Raw genomic sequence first — 17,580 nt, forward strand, 5'->3', positions numbered from 1 at the left:
AAAAGTCCCCCATACCCCCCCCCCACTCCCTTACCCACCCACTCCCACTTTTTGGCCCTGGTGTTCCCCTGGACTGGGGCACATAAAGTTTGCGTGTCCAATGGGCCTCTCTTTCCAGTGATGGCCGACTAGGCCATCTTTTGATACATATGCAGCTAGAGTCAAGAGCTCCCGGGTACTGGTTAGTTCATAATGTTGTTCCACCTATAGGGTTGCAGATCCCTTTAGCTCCTTGGGTATATTCTCTAGCTCCTCCATTGGGGGCCTTGAAGTCTTTCTTTTCTTTATTTTTTGTTTTGTATTGGTCAACCACTCTTGGGCATGGAACATACCCTGACACTCCATGGGAGAAAACTGAGTTTCCTTTGTTAGTAGGTATCAATTACAGATAGCTTCCTCATGATGGGCCATTTCAGCTTCGGGACTCCATCTGCCTTATTTGTGTTTAGACTTTGTGCAATGCTACCATATTCTCTGTGAGTACATATGAACATTACCACACTATGTCTGGAAGATACTATTTGCTTGTTGCCATCCATCACCCCTGGCTCTTAAAACCTTAATGTCTTCTCTTTCTTTTGAGACAGGGTCTCACTATGTAGTGCTGTCTGGTCTGGGACTTGATATCTAGGCCAGGCTGTTACCCAACCTACACAGATCTGTTTGCTTTTGGCTCCTGAGTCCTGGAATAAAAAGTATATGCTACCATTCTCAGCTCCCTCAAATATTTCAAGTAATTGTGTACAATACAGAATTTTCAAGAGAAAAGGAGCTTTCCCCCATCAGCTTGTATTTGAGATGAAACACCCAGCACTCTAGGGATTTGGTTGCTTCCTATCAATTCTAAGCCATGTTGGTCCTCATGCTTGCCCTGGATGACAATATATGCTTACTTTCCATTTTTCCCTCTGTTTCCAGGCAGCTGTTGCACCTGATGTAAGAGGCAGAAAATAAGATGATGATTTGGCAGTGCAAGATGCGGGACTGGCTGATTCTAGCTTTTTTGGCGGCTGCTTGTTTCTGCACCATTGTCAGGGGACAAGGTAATTGAAAAAACCACCCTGCCCTTTGGATCTTCCCTCTTCACAATCTTTTGTTGGCTCAAGTGTGTGTCCAGGCAGGAAATTCATCCCTTTACATTTATCAACAGTTTTCAGTGTAGCAAAAGAACATACTACTCCCAGGGCTACCATGGTACCAGAAACTGGACTTCACTGTTTGTAGTGGATTAGGAGAGGCTGCAGAAAACACTCTCAGAGTTTAATCTTTGAGACTCAAATCTGCATGTTCCAGGTCAGTTATTTTTGATAAATAGCAACAGCATATATGTATGTGTATCTTATTCCTGTTTTTTCCTCATTATTTTATTTTAATTTTTAGAGATCTAGCCTCCCTGTGTAGTTCTGGCTGCCCTAGATTTTCCTATGTAGACCCTGCTGGCCTCAAACATATAGTGCTCTGCCTTCCCTGTCTCCTAAGATCTGGGATTAAAGTTGTGTGCTGTCATAACTGTGTATATTTCTATCACTTCAAACTTTGTTCTTAATTATACTGCTTTAAAAAAAACTAAACACAGTTTTAAATTGTCAAGGGTCTAATAGACGTTGCCACCAATACGTGGCTTTACTCTGTTTTTTTGTTTTTTTGTTTTGTTTTGTTTTTTTTTTTTTAAAGAAAACAGTTTGTGAAGTCTACTCTTTGTGGTAGCAAAATTTGTACTGTTTTAAACCCCCTTTCTTGTAAGTCTGAAGTTAACAAACTACCATCCACAGGCCAGTTGGCTCACTGGATAAAGACAGTTATTACATGTACATTTCCTTATATTTTGTGCGTAGGTGCTCTTATGCTACAGTGTCAAAGGATAGTAGTCCTGACAGAGACTGTGGCCCTTCAAAGCCAAACACGTTGACTGTCTGGCCTTTTACACAGGGTTGTGCTAGCCATGAAGCCAGTGCACATGGTATGTACACCACGACAACTAGACAAACATGTGATCCTGTAGAAGCTTAACTGCTGCAGTGGAAATATTCATCACTAAAGCAAAAAAAGCAAATGTGATGAGGGGGTTTCGGGAAGGTTAACATCTCATATCTGGAACTGAGGGTCTAGAAGATCAAATGCATGAACAACCACACCCTGCTTCTTCAAAGCTTGCAAAGGAATGGAAGTTGATTCTTTGCAAGTTCAAATAGCTGCTGTTGTGCATGCACCTGGGGCTGGTGGTCAGATTTTCAACCACTTCATTGAACACACGGTGGGTAGTTCAGGAGACAGATTCTGTTTGTCTTGTTTACACTGGCAAGAAAATGTTTTTAGAGGCAACTTGCTCCCTCTCCTCCATGATGCAGTTTACAGGTCCTTAGGATGAAGCAAGTCACTGAAATGATCAGCGGTTACCACCTTGGCTTTGATTCATTTAGAACCTTCTGTTTTGGAGTGGAGTCACCGGGTGTAGATGTCTCCTACCTAATATCTTCAGGGATGCACTGACTGAATTTACCTTGTCAGTCGAATTCCATTTCAAGTGAAGACTGATGGGGCACATTTTGTGTGTCTGTGGTTAGAGAACTAAGCTGAGTAAGGCTTTTCTTTTTTGGTTATCAAGAAGCTTACTGGCCACTAGGAAGATGAACGATTTAACAGATAATAACATGGATAATATATCCCATGGGGCTGTGGCAAAAAGCAAAGGTTGGAAAAGGTTGATATTAGATGGTTGATAATTTTCAAATAACTTTATTTTGTAGATATAGTAAATTGATAACAACTCTACCTGTACTTGTGACTCCTACGGGTTTTAGGCATAGGCATGAGTAAGCAAGGTTGCCAGACTGCTAAAATATCAGATTGTTCATAAACTGCGTGTTGAAAGCCTGAAATAGGCAATGTGGCTGGAGAGTTAAAGTGTAGCTGCAAGAATCAGAGGTAGAGGAGAAGGAATTGATTTGCTGATTAAGTGTGGAGGCAGGTAGAACAGAGGGAAGCTAAGAGGTGGCTCTAAAGCTCCTTGACGGACACCTGAGTGGTTGGGACAGTTGGCGCTATTCTGTTGTTACTGAGTCCCCATGTTTACATTAGATTAGTGAAGCTAAGTAGAAGCAGTCTTTCTTTAACTTCTATGTCTCAGCTACAAGGTCTGAGTCTGAAAAGGCATTTGTGGAAGAGATTAATAGATGAAAGAAGAATTTTAAGTGGAAGACATTAAGATATTCTTCCTTAGATAATATGTGGGTTTTGAGGGTTTTGGGAGATAGCCAGGTGGGACTGACATGTGTGCAGTTGATGAAGTTTACAGGAAAAGATTAAGGTAGCAGAGTTTGTACTTGAATTGTATTGTACTTTACAATTAGCAGCTAGAGACCTTAGGGGCTCTGGAGATATTCTTAGAGATAGGGTTTCTCTGTATAGCTCTGGCTGTCCTGGAACTCACTCTGTAGACCAGGCTGGCCTCGAACGTAGAAGTCCACCTGCTTCTGCCTCCCAAGTGCTGGAATTAAAGGCGTGTACCACCACTGCCCGGCATATCTCCACTTTTAAAGGTTTTTTTTTAAATTAATTTATTTTTATTACATATTTTCCTCAATTACATTTCCAATGCTATCCCAAAAGTCCCCCGTACCCTCCCCCCAACTTCCCTACCCACTCATTCCCATTTTTTTTTTTGGCCCTGGCGTTCCCCTGTACTGGGGGCATATACAGTTTGCGTGTCCAATGGGCCTCTCTTTCCAGTGATGGCCGACTAGGCCATCTTTTGATACATATGCAGCTAGAGTCAAGAGCTCCGGAGTACTGGTTAGTTCATAATGTTGTTCCACCTATAGGGTTGCAGATCCCTTTAGCTCCTTGGGTACTTTCTCTAGCTCCTCCATTGGGAGCCCTGTGATCCATCCAATAGCTGACTGTGAGCATCCACTTCTGTGTTTGCTAGGCCCCGGCATAGTCTCACAAGAGACAGCTACATCTGGGTCCTTTCGATAAAATCTTGCTGGTGTATGCAATGGTGTCAGGGTTTGGAAGCTGATTATGGGATGGATCCCTGGATATGGCAGTCTCTACATGGTCCATCATTTTGTCTCAGCTCCAAACTTTGTCTCTGTAACTCCTTCCATGAGTGTTTTGTTCCCAATTCTAAGGAGGGGCATAGTGTCCACACTTCAGTCTTCATTCTTCTTGAGTTTCATGTGTTTAGAAAATTGTATCTTATATCTTGGGTATCCTAGGTTTTGGGCTAATATCCACTTATCAGTGAATACATATTGTGTAAGTTCCTTTGTGAATGTGTTACCTCACTCAGGATGATGCCCTCCAGGTCCATCCATTTGGCTAGGAATTTCATAAATTCATTCTTTTTAATAGCTGAGTGGTAATCCATTGTGTAAATGTACCACATTTTCTGTATCCATTCCTCTGTTGAGGGGCATCTGGGTTCTTTCCAGCTTCTGGCTATTATAAATAAGGCTGCTATGAACATAGTGGATCAGCAGAGATTTTTGATTGCAAAAATTTTAATTTTTCTTTGGCCAGTTTAAAATGTATTTACTAGTAGATAACATAGTAGCTCATTTAATTAAACTTATGCAAACAAACTTATGCAAACTTAAGCAAACAAAAGTTATGCTCTCAAGTTTGGAAAAGACTGAACTGCTGAGGTCTAGGAAGGCTCATGTAGGGATCAGCTGTCTTTTCCTATCAGACACACCACTGAGATGAAAACACTTAGCCTTTGTCTTTCCTTTTATCACTGGACTCGAGTTTTGGGTTTGGGGTGGTAGTGGTGGTGATGTGGGGGTTTTGGGGAGTTTGCTTGACCTGGCTTTAGATACCCATCTACTTCTTCACCAGGGCAGTGTCACTGATGGTGACATCAACAAGATGTCTCTGGTTGAATCCCTATGTATAAACAGTGTTAGAAGTAATTAATGAAAATATCTCATTAGACAAATCATTATATAAATCATCTCCTGTCAAAAAACAGCAATATTGCAAGTGAGTTGAGAAAGAGGGGAGGAAAAGAGAGCGAAACAAGAGAGAGAAGAGAGAGAGAAAAGAGAGAGACAAGAGAGAGATAGAGGGAGAGACAGAGCGAGAGAGATAGAAGAGGGAGATAGGGAGAAGGAGAAAGTGAGGCGAGAGGGAAGGGGTCATGGGAGAAGGAAGATGGAAAACAGCAGAAATTTATCTATCGAATGAGAAGATAGATTAGGGAATAATAAAAATGCCTTTCCTTCCATGGATTCCTATGGGAAGATTGCCAAATTGTCCCATTAACAAGGCACAGTGCAACCCAGCAAGACAAAGCCCTTTGTGCTTTTAGTAACAAGCCACAGTAAAGAGAGGATAAAAGTGGACGGTCTTTCTCATTCCCCTCTGGGGTGGAGTTCCTGTACACACAAGTACTTTCTGTTGAGCCTAACTTCATGTCACCACTCAAGGGACTTCCTCCAGTCTCCCCCCATGCATGCCCCAAAGAAAACTTTACATTTGATTTTGTCTTTTTGAAAAGATTAGTATTTGAGCTGACGCAGATTTACTTTTTAATCAAGTTCACTCAAGCACTGACTGGAAGTTAAGGACGGCAGGGATGAAATAGAAAGCCCCGCCCCTTTTGCTTGCAAAGAGAAAGAAAAAAAAAACCCACATAGATTCTTGTTCTGTGAGATAAGAGCAATTATTTTTCTATGACTCTTTACAGTATTTCTGTCAATTTTACTTGCCCTGGCTTTGGCTTGAGTCCCAGTGCCTTCCAAAGGAAGAGGGTGGGGGTTGAGAAGGAGCTAACTTTGTTTTAATTAGCTTTTATTCTTTGCAATGTATTCCCCCTCCCTGAAGGCAAAAATGTGTGCTTCATGTCTATCCAAAGATTTCTGTTTTAGTGAATATATATGTGTGTGTGTACATGTGTGTGTGTGTGTGTGTGTGTGTGTATGTGTATGTATATATTTTCTTCTGTTGGTACTCGATGTGACCTGCCTACCTGCCTTCTTTTCACTGTGGTAGAGGCATGTTGCCCATAGGAGCTATTTATACATCACAAGGAATTGACCCTTGATTTTGTTGTGCCACTAGCTTCATACTTTGTTTCCTTAAGGAGGCTTTTTTGGGTCAAGTCTTTTTGGGTTCTAGATAAACATCTGCATTTCATAAAGAGTATTCACAGTCCAGGCTGTTCTCATTGTTTTCTGCTGGCAGCTTAGAAAATTAGCTGTTGACTAAAGAGATGCTGAGGACCAGGAACTCACACAGCATTCAAAGGAAAATAGCCAAAGCAGGAAGTCTGCAGATGTCCACTGTCTAGTCTAGCTATTCCGAATGCGGTTAGTTTCTCTGCTTTCCTTGAGATGTCAGCACACCTGGCATGCTAACAGAGTCCACTGAACCTCTCAGAATTGGCTTAGATCAAACTCCCACCTGCCTGTTGTCCCTTTCCACTTCATGGGTCCCAGGTAGTTCAATTTCTCACCAATGCATTCATGCGAAAACTTGTTAGAGATTAATGCAAACCCACTGATTTGAGTGAGCTCAGAAATGTTACTTCATATTTTTAATTCATATTTGTCATATTTCCCACAAAATAGAAATGCAGTCACACATAGATTTTCCTCCTGAGTTTAAGACTGAAAAAAATACTTGCTATGTTCATTAAGATGCTGGGTGTTAAAAAAAAGTTGTTCTTTTGATAAATTTGTATTTTTCCATTATTGAGAAAAACATAAACTCTTCCATTTGTTTCAAGTTGAAACTATAAAACTAATGTTTTTGTTGTCTGCAAATAGCCCTCTCTACTTATGCAAGATTAAAGACAAGTCTAAGGAGATATTTTTCTTGAGAAATGTCCTTCTCTGCTTACTGACTCCAAATGCCTGGATAATTGTAGAACAGTGTCTCCGTCAGGGTGTCTATTGATGTGATAAACACCAGTCAAAAGCAACTTGAGGAGTAAAGGGTTCATTTCAGCTTAGAACTCTCAGGTCATGGTCCATCTCAGTGAGGGAAATCAGGGCAGGAATGCAAGGCAGGAACCTGGAGGGAGGAACTGAAGCAGAAATCATGGAGGAGTGATGCTTACTGGCTTGCTCAGCCTGCTTTCTTATAGCAGAACTCAGGACCACCAGCCCAAAATGGCACCATCCACAGTTGGGGTCCCTCACACCAATCACTGACCAAGAAAATGCCCAATATGCCTTCATACAGGCTAGTCTTATGGAGGCATTTCTCAGTTGAGACTCTCCACTTCTGAAATGACTCTAGCTTGTGTCAAGTATTAAATTCTTTGCTTATTTAGCTCATTGCAACTTGCTAATCTGATCTCGATATAAAGAACTGAACTTGGGTTACCTTCAAAACCAGTACCATGGATTTCTTGTGTGTCACAGACCATTCTACCCTTGCATGTGAACTTGAACAAGGTTTTCAGACACTGTTCCTTGGTTCTTTATCCTAAAGTCAGGCTAGTGATATATTTTTGTGAGGATTTAAATGAGTTCTTAAACTCCATAATTAGCTAAAAGGAGGGGAAGGGGAAGAATTTTTTTTATTTTTGGTGGCCACCAATAGAATCGTATCAGTTAGTCTAATGTTATGATCTATGCTTTGTAGAAAGTTTCAGTTTTTCTGAAAGTAAAGAAACTGGCTTTGGAAGGCTTGGCATCCAATTCAGGCTGTTCAGCTGATCAGTGACAAAACTGGAAATCAAACCAATGTCCAAGCTTGCATTGTTCCTCATGTCTTTTCAGAATGTCTGCTTCTTTCCTCAACACTGGATCACAGAATAAGAAAAAAAAGGCTGAGCACAGAGTGGATAGTGGGCGTGACATTTCTGCTAATGAATTCTTTTGTTTAGATATTACAAACTAAAAATGTTCATTCTAAAGAGCTTCCTTTTGAAACCCTGCAGCATTTACAGAGGGTTCTGAAATGTATTCTGAAGTTTTAATGAAGGTAAAGAGATCTTAGCACTTTTGTGAAATTTCAGAAGATCAAATGCTGTGGCCTGAGTCGTGATCATGTGCTACATACCTGGCATGGTTAAATCAGATTTTCCAGAAGAAACGACCAGACTTTAAAAAAACAGAGTCATTTTGCATTTGATCCCGAATTTCTTAATGATCACTATCTCCAATGACTTATTTATTTATTTACTATGTTAGAATTATGTATGAGTGTGTGTTCTTATGAGTGCAAGTGCCTGTCAAGGTCAAAAGATGCCATCAGATCCCCTGGAGCTGGTGTTACAGGTGGTTTTGAGTCACCTGACACAGGTTCTGAGAACTGAACTTGGGTCACCTTGAAAAACAGTACCTACTCTTTTTTTTTTTTTTTTTTTTTTTTTTTTGGGTTTTTGAGACAGGGTTTCTCTGTAGCCTTGGCTGTCCTGGAACTCACTCTGTAGTCCAGGCTGGCTTCGAACTCAGAAATCCACCTGCCTCTGCCTCCCAAGTGCTGGGATTAAAGGCGTGTGTCACCACGCCCGGCTAACGGTACCTACTCTTAACCACGGAGCTATGTGTCCAGTTCCTCTCAAATGTTTTAAGATTAATATTTTATGATCATAACATGCCTGAAGTAGTTTCCTCAAATATTATATCATAAAAAATTTTTGATTGTCACAGTGGAAAACCTGAGTCATACATGCAATGGTCTCTGCAGAGTAGAGAAGCTTTCATGTTCCAAGTAGGAAAACACACCCTTGACACATAATGATGTTATTCTGCAAGATTGGCTTCAATTTCTAAAGGAGAAGTACCCTCAATTTTATTTAATTAATTATTGATTTTAATTAATTAATTAATTAATTAATTAATTAACTTTACACCCCTATCGTTGCCCCCTTCCTGTTTCTCCTCCCACAGATCATCCCCTCATCCCCCATCCCCTTCTCTTCTGAGAGGTTGGGGGCTCCCTGAGTGTCCTCCTACCCTGGCACATCAAGTCTCTGTGAGGCTCAGTGCATCCTCTCCAACTGAAGCCAGATAAGGCAGCCCAGTTATGGGAACATATCCATAGACAGGAAATGGATTTAGGGATAGCCCCTGTTCCAGTTGTTCGGGACCCACAAGAAGACCAAGCTGCACATCTGCTACATATGTGAAGGAGGTCTAGGTACAGTTAATGTATACTCTTTGGTTGGTCGTTCAATCTCTGAGAGCACCCAAGGGACCAGGTTAGTTGGCTCTGTTGGTCTTCCTGTGGAGTTCCTATTCGCTTCAGGGCCTTCAATCCTTCTCCCAACTCTTCCAAAAAAAAATTGGCTCTCAAGCTCCATCCAATCTTCAGCTGTAGGTGTTTGCATCTGTCTGAGTCAGCTTTGGGGTGGCGCCTTTCAGAGGTCAATATGCTCCTGTCTGCAAGGATAACAAAGTATCATTAATAGTGTCAGGGATGGGTGCTTGCCCATGGGATGGGTCTCTAGTTAGGCCAGTTATTGATTGGCCATTTCCATAGTCTCTGTTCTATTCCCCACCCTTGCATTTAGTGTAGACAGGATAAATTTGGGCTCACAAGTTCTGTGGGTGGGTTGGTGTCCCTGACATTCCACTGGGGGGTCCTGCCTGGCTATAGGAGATGTCTTCTTCAGGTTCCATATCCCCACTGTTATTAATCTCAGCTAAGGCCACCCCCCCCCCCCTTGATTCTTGGGAGCTTTCCCTATCCCAGGTCTCTGGCATGTCCTTGAGATAACCCCATCCCCTATCCCCACCAGTAGCAGAGTTCAGTTCATTCTCATGGTTATTTGGCCGGCTCTCCTGTCTCTCCCACACCTGCTCCTGCATCCCTTCCATTTCCCCTCCACATCCCTTCTCCCACCCAGTTTACTTCCTCCATCTGCCTTGTATGACTATTTTATTCCTCCTTCTAAGTGAGATTCTAGTATCCTCATTTGTTCCTGCCTTCTTGTTAGCTTCTTTGGGTCTTTGGAGTGAAGCATGGGTATTGGATAATCACATTTATCCCTATGTCTTAGGTCAGTGCTGTTTGACAAAGGGGTACCTTTGAGAGAGAAGCATAAGCGTTCACATCTGTCTTATTTTGCTCACTGACTGACTCATTATCAAGGTTGTAGAAAGGACATCTTTTGAGACTGAGTGTATTTTGGTTATGCTACTTTGACTCTGTAATTTAAATTTGAATATTTTTATGTTTAAGTCATATTTGTTTTTTTCCTTTCCAGTGGCTCCACCCACAAGGTTAAGATATAATGTGATTTCCCATGATAGTATACAGATTTCATGGAAAGCACCAAGAGGGAAATTTGGTGGCTACAAACTGCTCGTGGCTCCAGCTTCAGGTAAAGAAAGTTCGCTATATTTTCTTAGGAACATTTTGTGCATGGATGGTTAAAAATATGTCGTGCTGCATGTTGCACAGCGAAAGACTTGATTTAATTTAACTTTTGAACTTGACAAATTCTCTTCTCATTAAGGAAATAATGCTCCCCAAAGTATAAGGTCTGGGTCTTGGACTTACTTGTGATGAATTCTTCTTAAGCTCAATTTTCCTGAAATTTAAAAACCATTAAAAATAAAAATACCTCTGATGTTTTAATATAGAATAAATACTTTTGATCCATGACACACTATGGTAGTTTGAATATGCTTAGCCCAAGTTGTGGCATTATTTGGAGGTGTGTCATTATTTGTGGGTGTGGGCTTTAAGATCTTCATCCTAGCTGCCTGGAGGACAGTCTTCTCCTAGTGGCCTTTAAATGAAGATGTAGAACTCTCAGCTCTGCCTGCACCATGCCTGCCTGGATGCTGCCATGCTCTCATCTTGATAATAATGGCCTGCACCTCTGAACCTGTAAGCCAGCCCCAATTAGGGACTGTTACCATGGGAACACTCTTCACCAATGTTTCTTGGCTCTCATCCTGACACACAAGTACATAACAACTCCCTAATTATGTCATGACCTCAGTAAATCAGTTACTTTTCTTGCTGCCACGATAGAGTTCCCGGCATAAGGAATCCAAGGGGGAAGAAATTTATTTTGGCTTCTGGTTTCAGAGGTTGACTCCATGGTTGCTTTGTCTGTCCATCACAGCAGTAGGCATTTGTGACAGCGGACAATTGTCTGGTTCACAGCTGACCTGGAAGTAGGCATGGAGAAAAGGGGATACTTCCACTTAGTTGCTCTCTCTCTTTTTCCTTTGATTGTGACCACTCATGGGATGCTGCTGCCGCCCATATTTAAAGCACCTTTCCTTACTCAGTTAAGTGTCGACAAATCATTGGCACAGATGTATACAGAGATGCCCCTCACCTACCTCTTTTGGGATCTAGTCATCTTGACAATGAAGATTAGTCATGATATACATGATATAAATACATGCTATTATAATATAATTATAATGGGTTATGAAGAAGGGTATATAAAGTTGGACTTCTTTCTGTTGAGGACCATTTCTCAATTGATTTCGTGTTCTTAAATGTGAAATTATTTGATTTAGAAATCTCAAAAAAATATAGGTAGATAAAATATCTAGTTTCTTGTCTGGTCACTAATTTTAAATATTATGGACTCATTCTGTTACTACCTTACAGAATTGGGGGATTTTCTATGTCAGGTCTTGAAAATATTTTCTCAGTCAATAAGTACTTTAATTTCTACAGATTAATTGCTAATTATATTACATTGTTAAGCACCTGAACCACACATTACTGAGGAGTAACACAGGTCTTAGAACTGATTCAAGTGCTTCGTGAACCAAACCTCAACATGACCACCCCATTCCCTCTGAAACAGTGTACTCAAACACGAGAAGCCTAACTTGTTTAAATACTTCCAGTGGCAAATGAGTGAAATTATTTCTTAATGAATAATTATGTTATCTACTGTTCTTATTATAGTGGCCAAAGCCGATCAGCCACTTTAGACTCACTAGAATCTACTTGGTTAAACACAGCAAATAAAAGAGAGTAATAAATGCATTTAACTGCAAAACGTTTATGGACATTTTAGCTCTGTGAGTCATGGTCCAAGTCTTTTTTATGTCAGTCTTTCCCAAAGAATGTTCCATGGTGTTCTGCAGGGGGCTAATAGCCATTACACAACAAAATGAGTTAATAGTCAAATAAATTTGGAAAATGCTAGCTTAGACAGAGCTTAAAGCATTCATTTTTTTTTTATCATAGGAATCTTAAAGTATTTAACAAAATCTGTCTTCTAAAAAGAGACTGTAATAATCAGGGTTTTCTAAAAAACTTTTTAGAAAAGTATAAATTGCATAATATTTGTGTATTTCATAATAGATTTTTCTGAGACTTAACTTTTACTTTTTAAATATATGTGTGTGTGCTTGAATGGATATAGTGCCCATGTATTCCAGAAGAGGGCACTGGATTCCCCTGGACTGGACCATAACTGGAGTTACAGCCAAGTGTTAGCCACTGTGTGGGTGCTGGGAATTGGACTCTGTCTTTTGGAAAAGCAGCCAGTGCTTTCCACCACTGAGCCATCTCTCCAGCCCCAACTGATGAGTTCTTAATGATAGGAGTTTGTGAAACACAATTTCACATCTTGAACAATAAGGCTAATGGACTTTGGTAAGAGAAAACTCAGTTTCCTCCCTTAGTAGCAGGCCGAGTGTATAAACAGCAGACGATATTTCAGGTTAGATTATTTTTATTGGGATGTAATTAAAATTTACTATAACATACTACATTTGATTAATTTATACCTCTCTGAGGGCTGTTAGAGGGACAGACATGTTGAATCAGTTTCCTCCTGTTTTTTCACTGCCATAAATGACAGAAAATTATAGAAAATCCAAAGGTGCTTTGGAGTTTTGCATAGTCAGTATTAAACCCCAAAGCATTTTCAAGAAAGCCTTAGATGTCAGTCTAACTTGATGGAAATTTTTGCAATTTTATTTATTGAATCAAACTGACTTTTAAGTAGGCAGGCAGTGAGTGCTCCCTTCAGCGTCCTGAGGCAGCGGTGGCCAGATGTAAGATGATTAGGCTGTTAATGGTTCAAGGGTGCTTCTGCTTACACCAGGGAACAGAGGACCGCAGCGGCGGTAGCGTGGTTAATAGCATCCAGCCAGCTCATGTGCCCCGCTGCAGGTTCAAGAGGCGGTCTCTTCTTTGAAGACTGAACCTGATATCCTGGAGAATCTGTTTTCTTATCTTGTACTGTGGTTTCTCTCAGATCATCAGTGAGATAGAGTGCTATCATGCAAGTCTTTGGTGACTAAAGCAGACAGAATACGCTGAACATGACAATGAAACTTACATTACACATGTATGAGTATGCGTCCTTCAAATGTTGTTGCCATCTGATATATATATATATATCAAAGTGTGCTGTGCATTGTAAATATTTACAACCAAAATTTTTAAAAATTAATGTCTGTCTTTTAACAGTCTTGATTATGGTTGGTAAAAGTTATCAGTAAATGCAATCACTCCCAGCTTATTATGGATTGTCGTTCTGTTTTATTACAGGAGGAAAGACCAACCAGATGAATCTCCAGAACACTGCAACAAAAGCGATTATTCAAGGCCTTCTGCCAGAGCAGAACTACACAGTTCAACTCATTGCCTACTATAAAGACAAGGAAAGCAAGCCCGCTCAAGGCCAGTTCAGAAGTATGTATTGACAATCTTTAAGTACCACCTGGGGCTCTGCACTTAAAATAGTAGATGTAAGAGGGGGTTTTGAGATAGAGTCTTTTCTTTTTGACCTTTAAATAAAGAGTCTACATGTCCGAAGGTACAGATGACATGTTTGAGATCTCCCATCTTAAGAGGTTTTAAGGTTTTAGTCTTAAGTCAGTCCCGCATCTCCTCGTGTTTTTACTCCAGTCTTCTGCCTCCTAAATTGCTACAGTCGTACCGAAAATGACGCCTCTTAAGGACTATTAGGAACAGGGAATGAGCAGAGGAGCCTCAGTCTGGTTCACTTGAGTTAAAGCTTTGTGACTGATAATTTCAAGTGTTGCAACGGAACAGCAGCGGAAACCCCCAGGCCCCGGAAAGCTTGCCCAGTGGTTGTTAAAAACCACTGATTCCCACCCGCTTTTCTCTTGTGGGCAGTCGCTGGGTCCACCAGCGTTTCTGTAGACAAACTGTAAGCATTCACGCTATGATTTAGCTGTTATCAATGTGGGTGAGGTAGGGTTTTTTGCGCTATTCAGGTAAAAATGAGGTTTTTTTGAAGGGCCTCTTCTGCATTTATCTGATAGTCCTGGTCCCTATACACTAGAGCTCAATCAATCTTGGTTTCCCTTCCTTGAAAACTCCCATGGTCACATGCTGGAAAATGGTGGTCATGAGAAGGACTTGCGAGACGTGGATTCTTCTTGAACACACGTTTTTGATACCTAAACAGTCTTTTTCCCTTTTTCAGCTTTTAAGAGCAGAGAGCAGCCCTGGTGCTCGTGATTGTATTGCTGTGACGCCGCTTTGCTGTGGTGTCCTGGTTCTCATTTCTACCCTTGTCCTGTTTCTCACACTCCTAGCCTTTCCTCCGTCTCCCTCTTCTTCCCTCCTCTCATTCTTCTTTTTTTGAGGCAGGGTCTTGCTTTGTCGTTCAGGCTAGCCTAGAACCCACCAGGTAGCCCAGGCTGTCGTGGAACTTGAGTCTCCAGCTCTTTTGTCCCCGATCCTGGGATTACAGGTGTGCATCACCACACTTGGCATGACAATTTGGTTCTAACTGATTTTGTTCCTTTCCGGGAACAGATCTGCAGATCCCCACATCTGAAACCGCTCTCATCATGCCCCTAGCATTTCTTAACCCAATTTTCCCTCATATTAAACTGAAAGATGCATTTTATTTTAGAAAATGTAAGTGACCTGGGTCACAATCCAAGTGTGGGTGGGGTGAAAGATGTAGATTTGGAAATAATCCACAAAGGATGAGATTTTAGATGGTTGGATGATAAAATTATAGTCAGAGTATTTAGAGATGTCGGGCAACTTTAGTATAAAGTCATGTTTCAGGAATGGAAGGAGGAAAAGAATCCAAAGATGAGAACATAAAAGACAGGGTAGTGGAATAGAAAAAAAAATATGATTGTATCTTTGTAAAAACAGAGAACAAAGATTTTTAAAGAGACAGGGTGCTGATTAAGAAATCAAAGAAAGGGGTCTAAAGATGGATACAAAATTAGATTATTGAATCTAGTAAGGTTAAAGTATCTTATAATTTTAATTATTACTTCTAGCCCAGAATTAAATCTCTTGGAATCAGAAAGACAAGAAGGGTTTTAAAGACAGGGTTTCTTTAACTGAGGTGATAGTCCCTGAGCAGATGACAAGTCTTGGAAGCTTTCAGCAAAGGCACAAAGGCCAGTGGGAAGGGCAAGGAGTGATGCTACACAGACAGGGTTGATAGGACCATCTCTTGGAGAAGACGGCAAGGATGCAGGAGAGACCCTCATCTCCCCTGTGCAGCCGACCTACCATCGAGCTGCTCACTTCTTCCAAGTGCGTGAAGTAATTAAGTGAAATACCTTGCCCTTGGCCTTTTTTCTTGCATGTTCACAGCACATTTTATATGTATGACATACAATGTGACATTTGGTGAAGGCCTTGAAATCTTTGGACCACTTTAGAAGCTAAGCAATGGTAGACAGGCTGTTGTGAAGTGTCAGGCATCCAGTACATTCTGAAGTGACAAACACTACTATCTAAGTATCAAGATTACTTTTTTGGGGCATTTTTCTTAGTAAAGATTAATTATATGCTATGGGTTTAATTATGGCCTTTTTGTATATGTACATCTTATATACATTTGATTATATCCATCCTCTTTCAGCGTCCCACTTCACTCCCACCGATTCCCTTCCTCACCCCTACTAGACCCCTCCCACTATGATGTCTTTTGCTTTTCTTCTTTGTTTGATAACCCAATGGGTTTCCTTAGGGTTGCTTGCAGGACCGTGGGTGAGAGGTTGTTTACAGGACCATGGACATCTTACCAGCTATTTACACCCACGGAGAAAATGTTAGAGAAACATTAAAAAAAAGTTTGGGAGGAAACATGATGTGGTTCTCTACCTTCTCCTGAAAACATAGCAGATACAAACAAGAATGTCCACCATTATTATCTTTCTAGAGTGGGAGCTAAATTCATATACTGAGCCCAGAGACGTGAGGCTAAGGCCAACCAATGCTTACTGATTTTATAAGCTATGGTTTAGCATCTTGGCTTTTCATTCTTTTGTGTATGCAGATGGGATAATCATGTCAGCTTTACAGCTGTTTTAAAGTATTAAATTGATTTAATGCATTTGTCCACAGTGCACACTTGACCTAAGCCTTAAGAAGTACTCTTTTTTTTTTTTTTTTCCCGAGACAGGGTTTCTCTGGGTAGCCCTGGCTGTCCTGGAACTCACTCTGTAGACCAGGCTGGCCTTGAACTCAGAAATCCGCTTGCCTCTGCCTCCCAAGTGCTGGGATTAAAGGGGTGAGCCACCACCACCCGGCTGAAGAAGTACTTTTCATAGCTTAGGACAAGGTTGAAGGAAATGTCCAATCCAACACATGGAGAAGAGTTTGTACCATGGTACTAATGTCTGTCATTACTTTTTGGTTTTGCAGTGATTTTAGTTAAACATAGTGAATATGTATATTTGTATATATTTAAAATGTTAATACCACATATCCCTTTCTTTCCTTTTCTTCTAGTTAAAGATTTAGAGAAAAGAAAGGATCCAACAAAGCCCAAAGTCAAGGTTGTGGACAAAGGAAATGGAAGTAAACCAACTTCACCAGAAGGTCAGATACGTGCTTACCTCACTTTGGGTGTGGCTGGCTAAAGGGCAGACAATATCTGTAGTAGTCTGGCCCATCAGCAGAGATGTACGATCTGTTATGAAAAGGGCCATTGGCTCTTTTCTCTCTACCTTCCCAGTGACTGTCAGCATTTGGCAGGGGAGGGTGGGGGGACCTTCCATTCACTCTCTACAACCAACCAAGCATACACAGGAAGCTTGTCCAGTCATATTCCTTGCTGTATCTTCTGCTTCTTCACTTTAGGACCTCTCCTTGTGGATACCTCCCCTCCCCCCAGGCAGGAGTCCATGGTTAATGGTCTAGTCCACTCTGTTCTCATCGGTGCCCCTCCTCCACTGTGTTATGTATTTTTAAAAACTATCCAAGTGCTACCCATGCTGGATCTCATATTTTGATGTATAGCATTAATATTTTGTATTTTCCACAGGGTTGTCTTCTTAAATCCATGACTTACTTAAATTAAGTCATTAATTTTAAACATGTGGCGATCTTAAACATATTCATTTGTTATTAGTGACTGACTTTATTGCACTGTCTTCAGGGAATGTGGTATGCAGGGATATTTTTAAAAGTTTGTTGAGATATTTTATTACTTAAATATGGCCAATGGTTAGATTCATTCCACATGTCCTTGAGAAAAATGTGTTTTAATTTTCCCTACTAATGTTGGTCCACTTCTATTTGAAACTGGCGATTTTCAATACTCGTAATGCTGGTGACATATACCATGAGAGTTACAATTTCTAGGGAAAATTTACTGTTGTTATTTATAATGATTCCTTTTATAATTAGTTGTTCAGTATTCATCTCAAAACCTAAGTGTCTAAAATAAATGCAGTT

At 40.8% G+C, this 17,580-nt stretch overlaps 1 protein-coding gene across 3 annotated transcripts in view; it reads left to right on the forward strand.

Moving 5' to 3' along the window:
• Positions 1–17,580, forward strand: part of Col14a1 (collagen, type XIV, alpha 1) — a 213,160-nt gene that overhangs the window by 20,594 nt on the left and 174,986 nt on the right. For all 3 annotated transcript variants that reach the window (XM_006520385.4, NM_001368422.1, NM_181277.4), the window contains exons 2-5: positions 919–1,043; positions 10,169–10,285; positions 13,444–13,587; positions 16,633–16,722. In XM_006520385.4, coding sequence (XP_006520448.1) covers positions 956–1,043; positions 10,169–10,285; positions 13,444–13,587; positions 16,633–16,722 — 439 coding nt within the window. In that variant the 5' untranslated portion in view covers positions 919–955. The remainder of the gene's footprint in view (positions 1–918; positions 1,044–10,168; positions 10,286–13,443; positions 13,588–16,632; positions 16,723–17,580) is intronic.

Source organism: Mus musculus, chromosome 15, assembly GCF_000001635.26.
Source record: "Mus musculus strain C57BL/6J chromosome 15, GRCm38.p6 C57BL/6J".
Taxonomy (NCBI): Eukaryota; Metazoa; Chordata; class Mammalia; order Rodentia; family Muridae; genus Mus; species Mus musculus.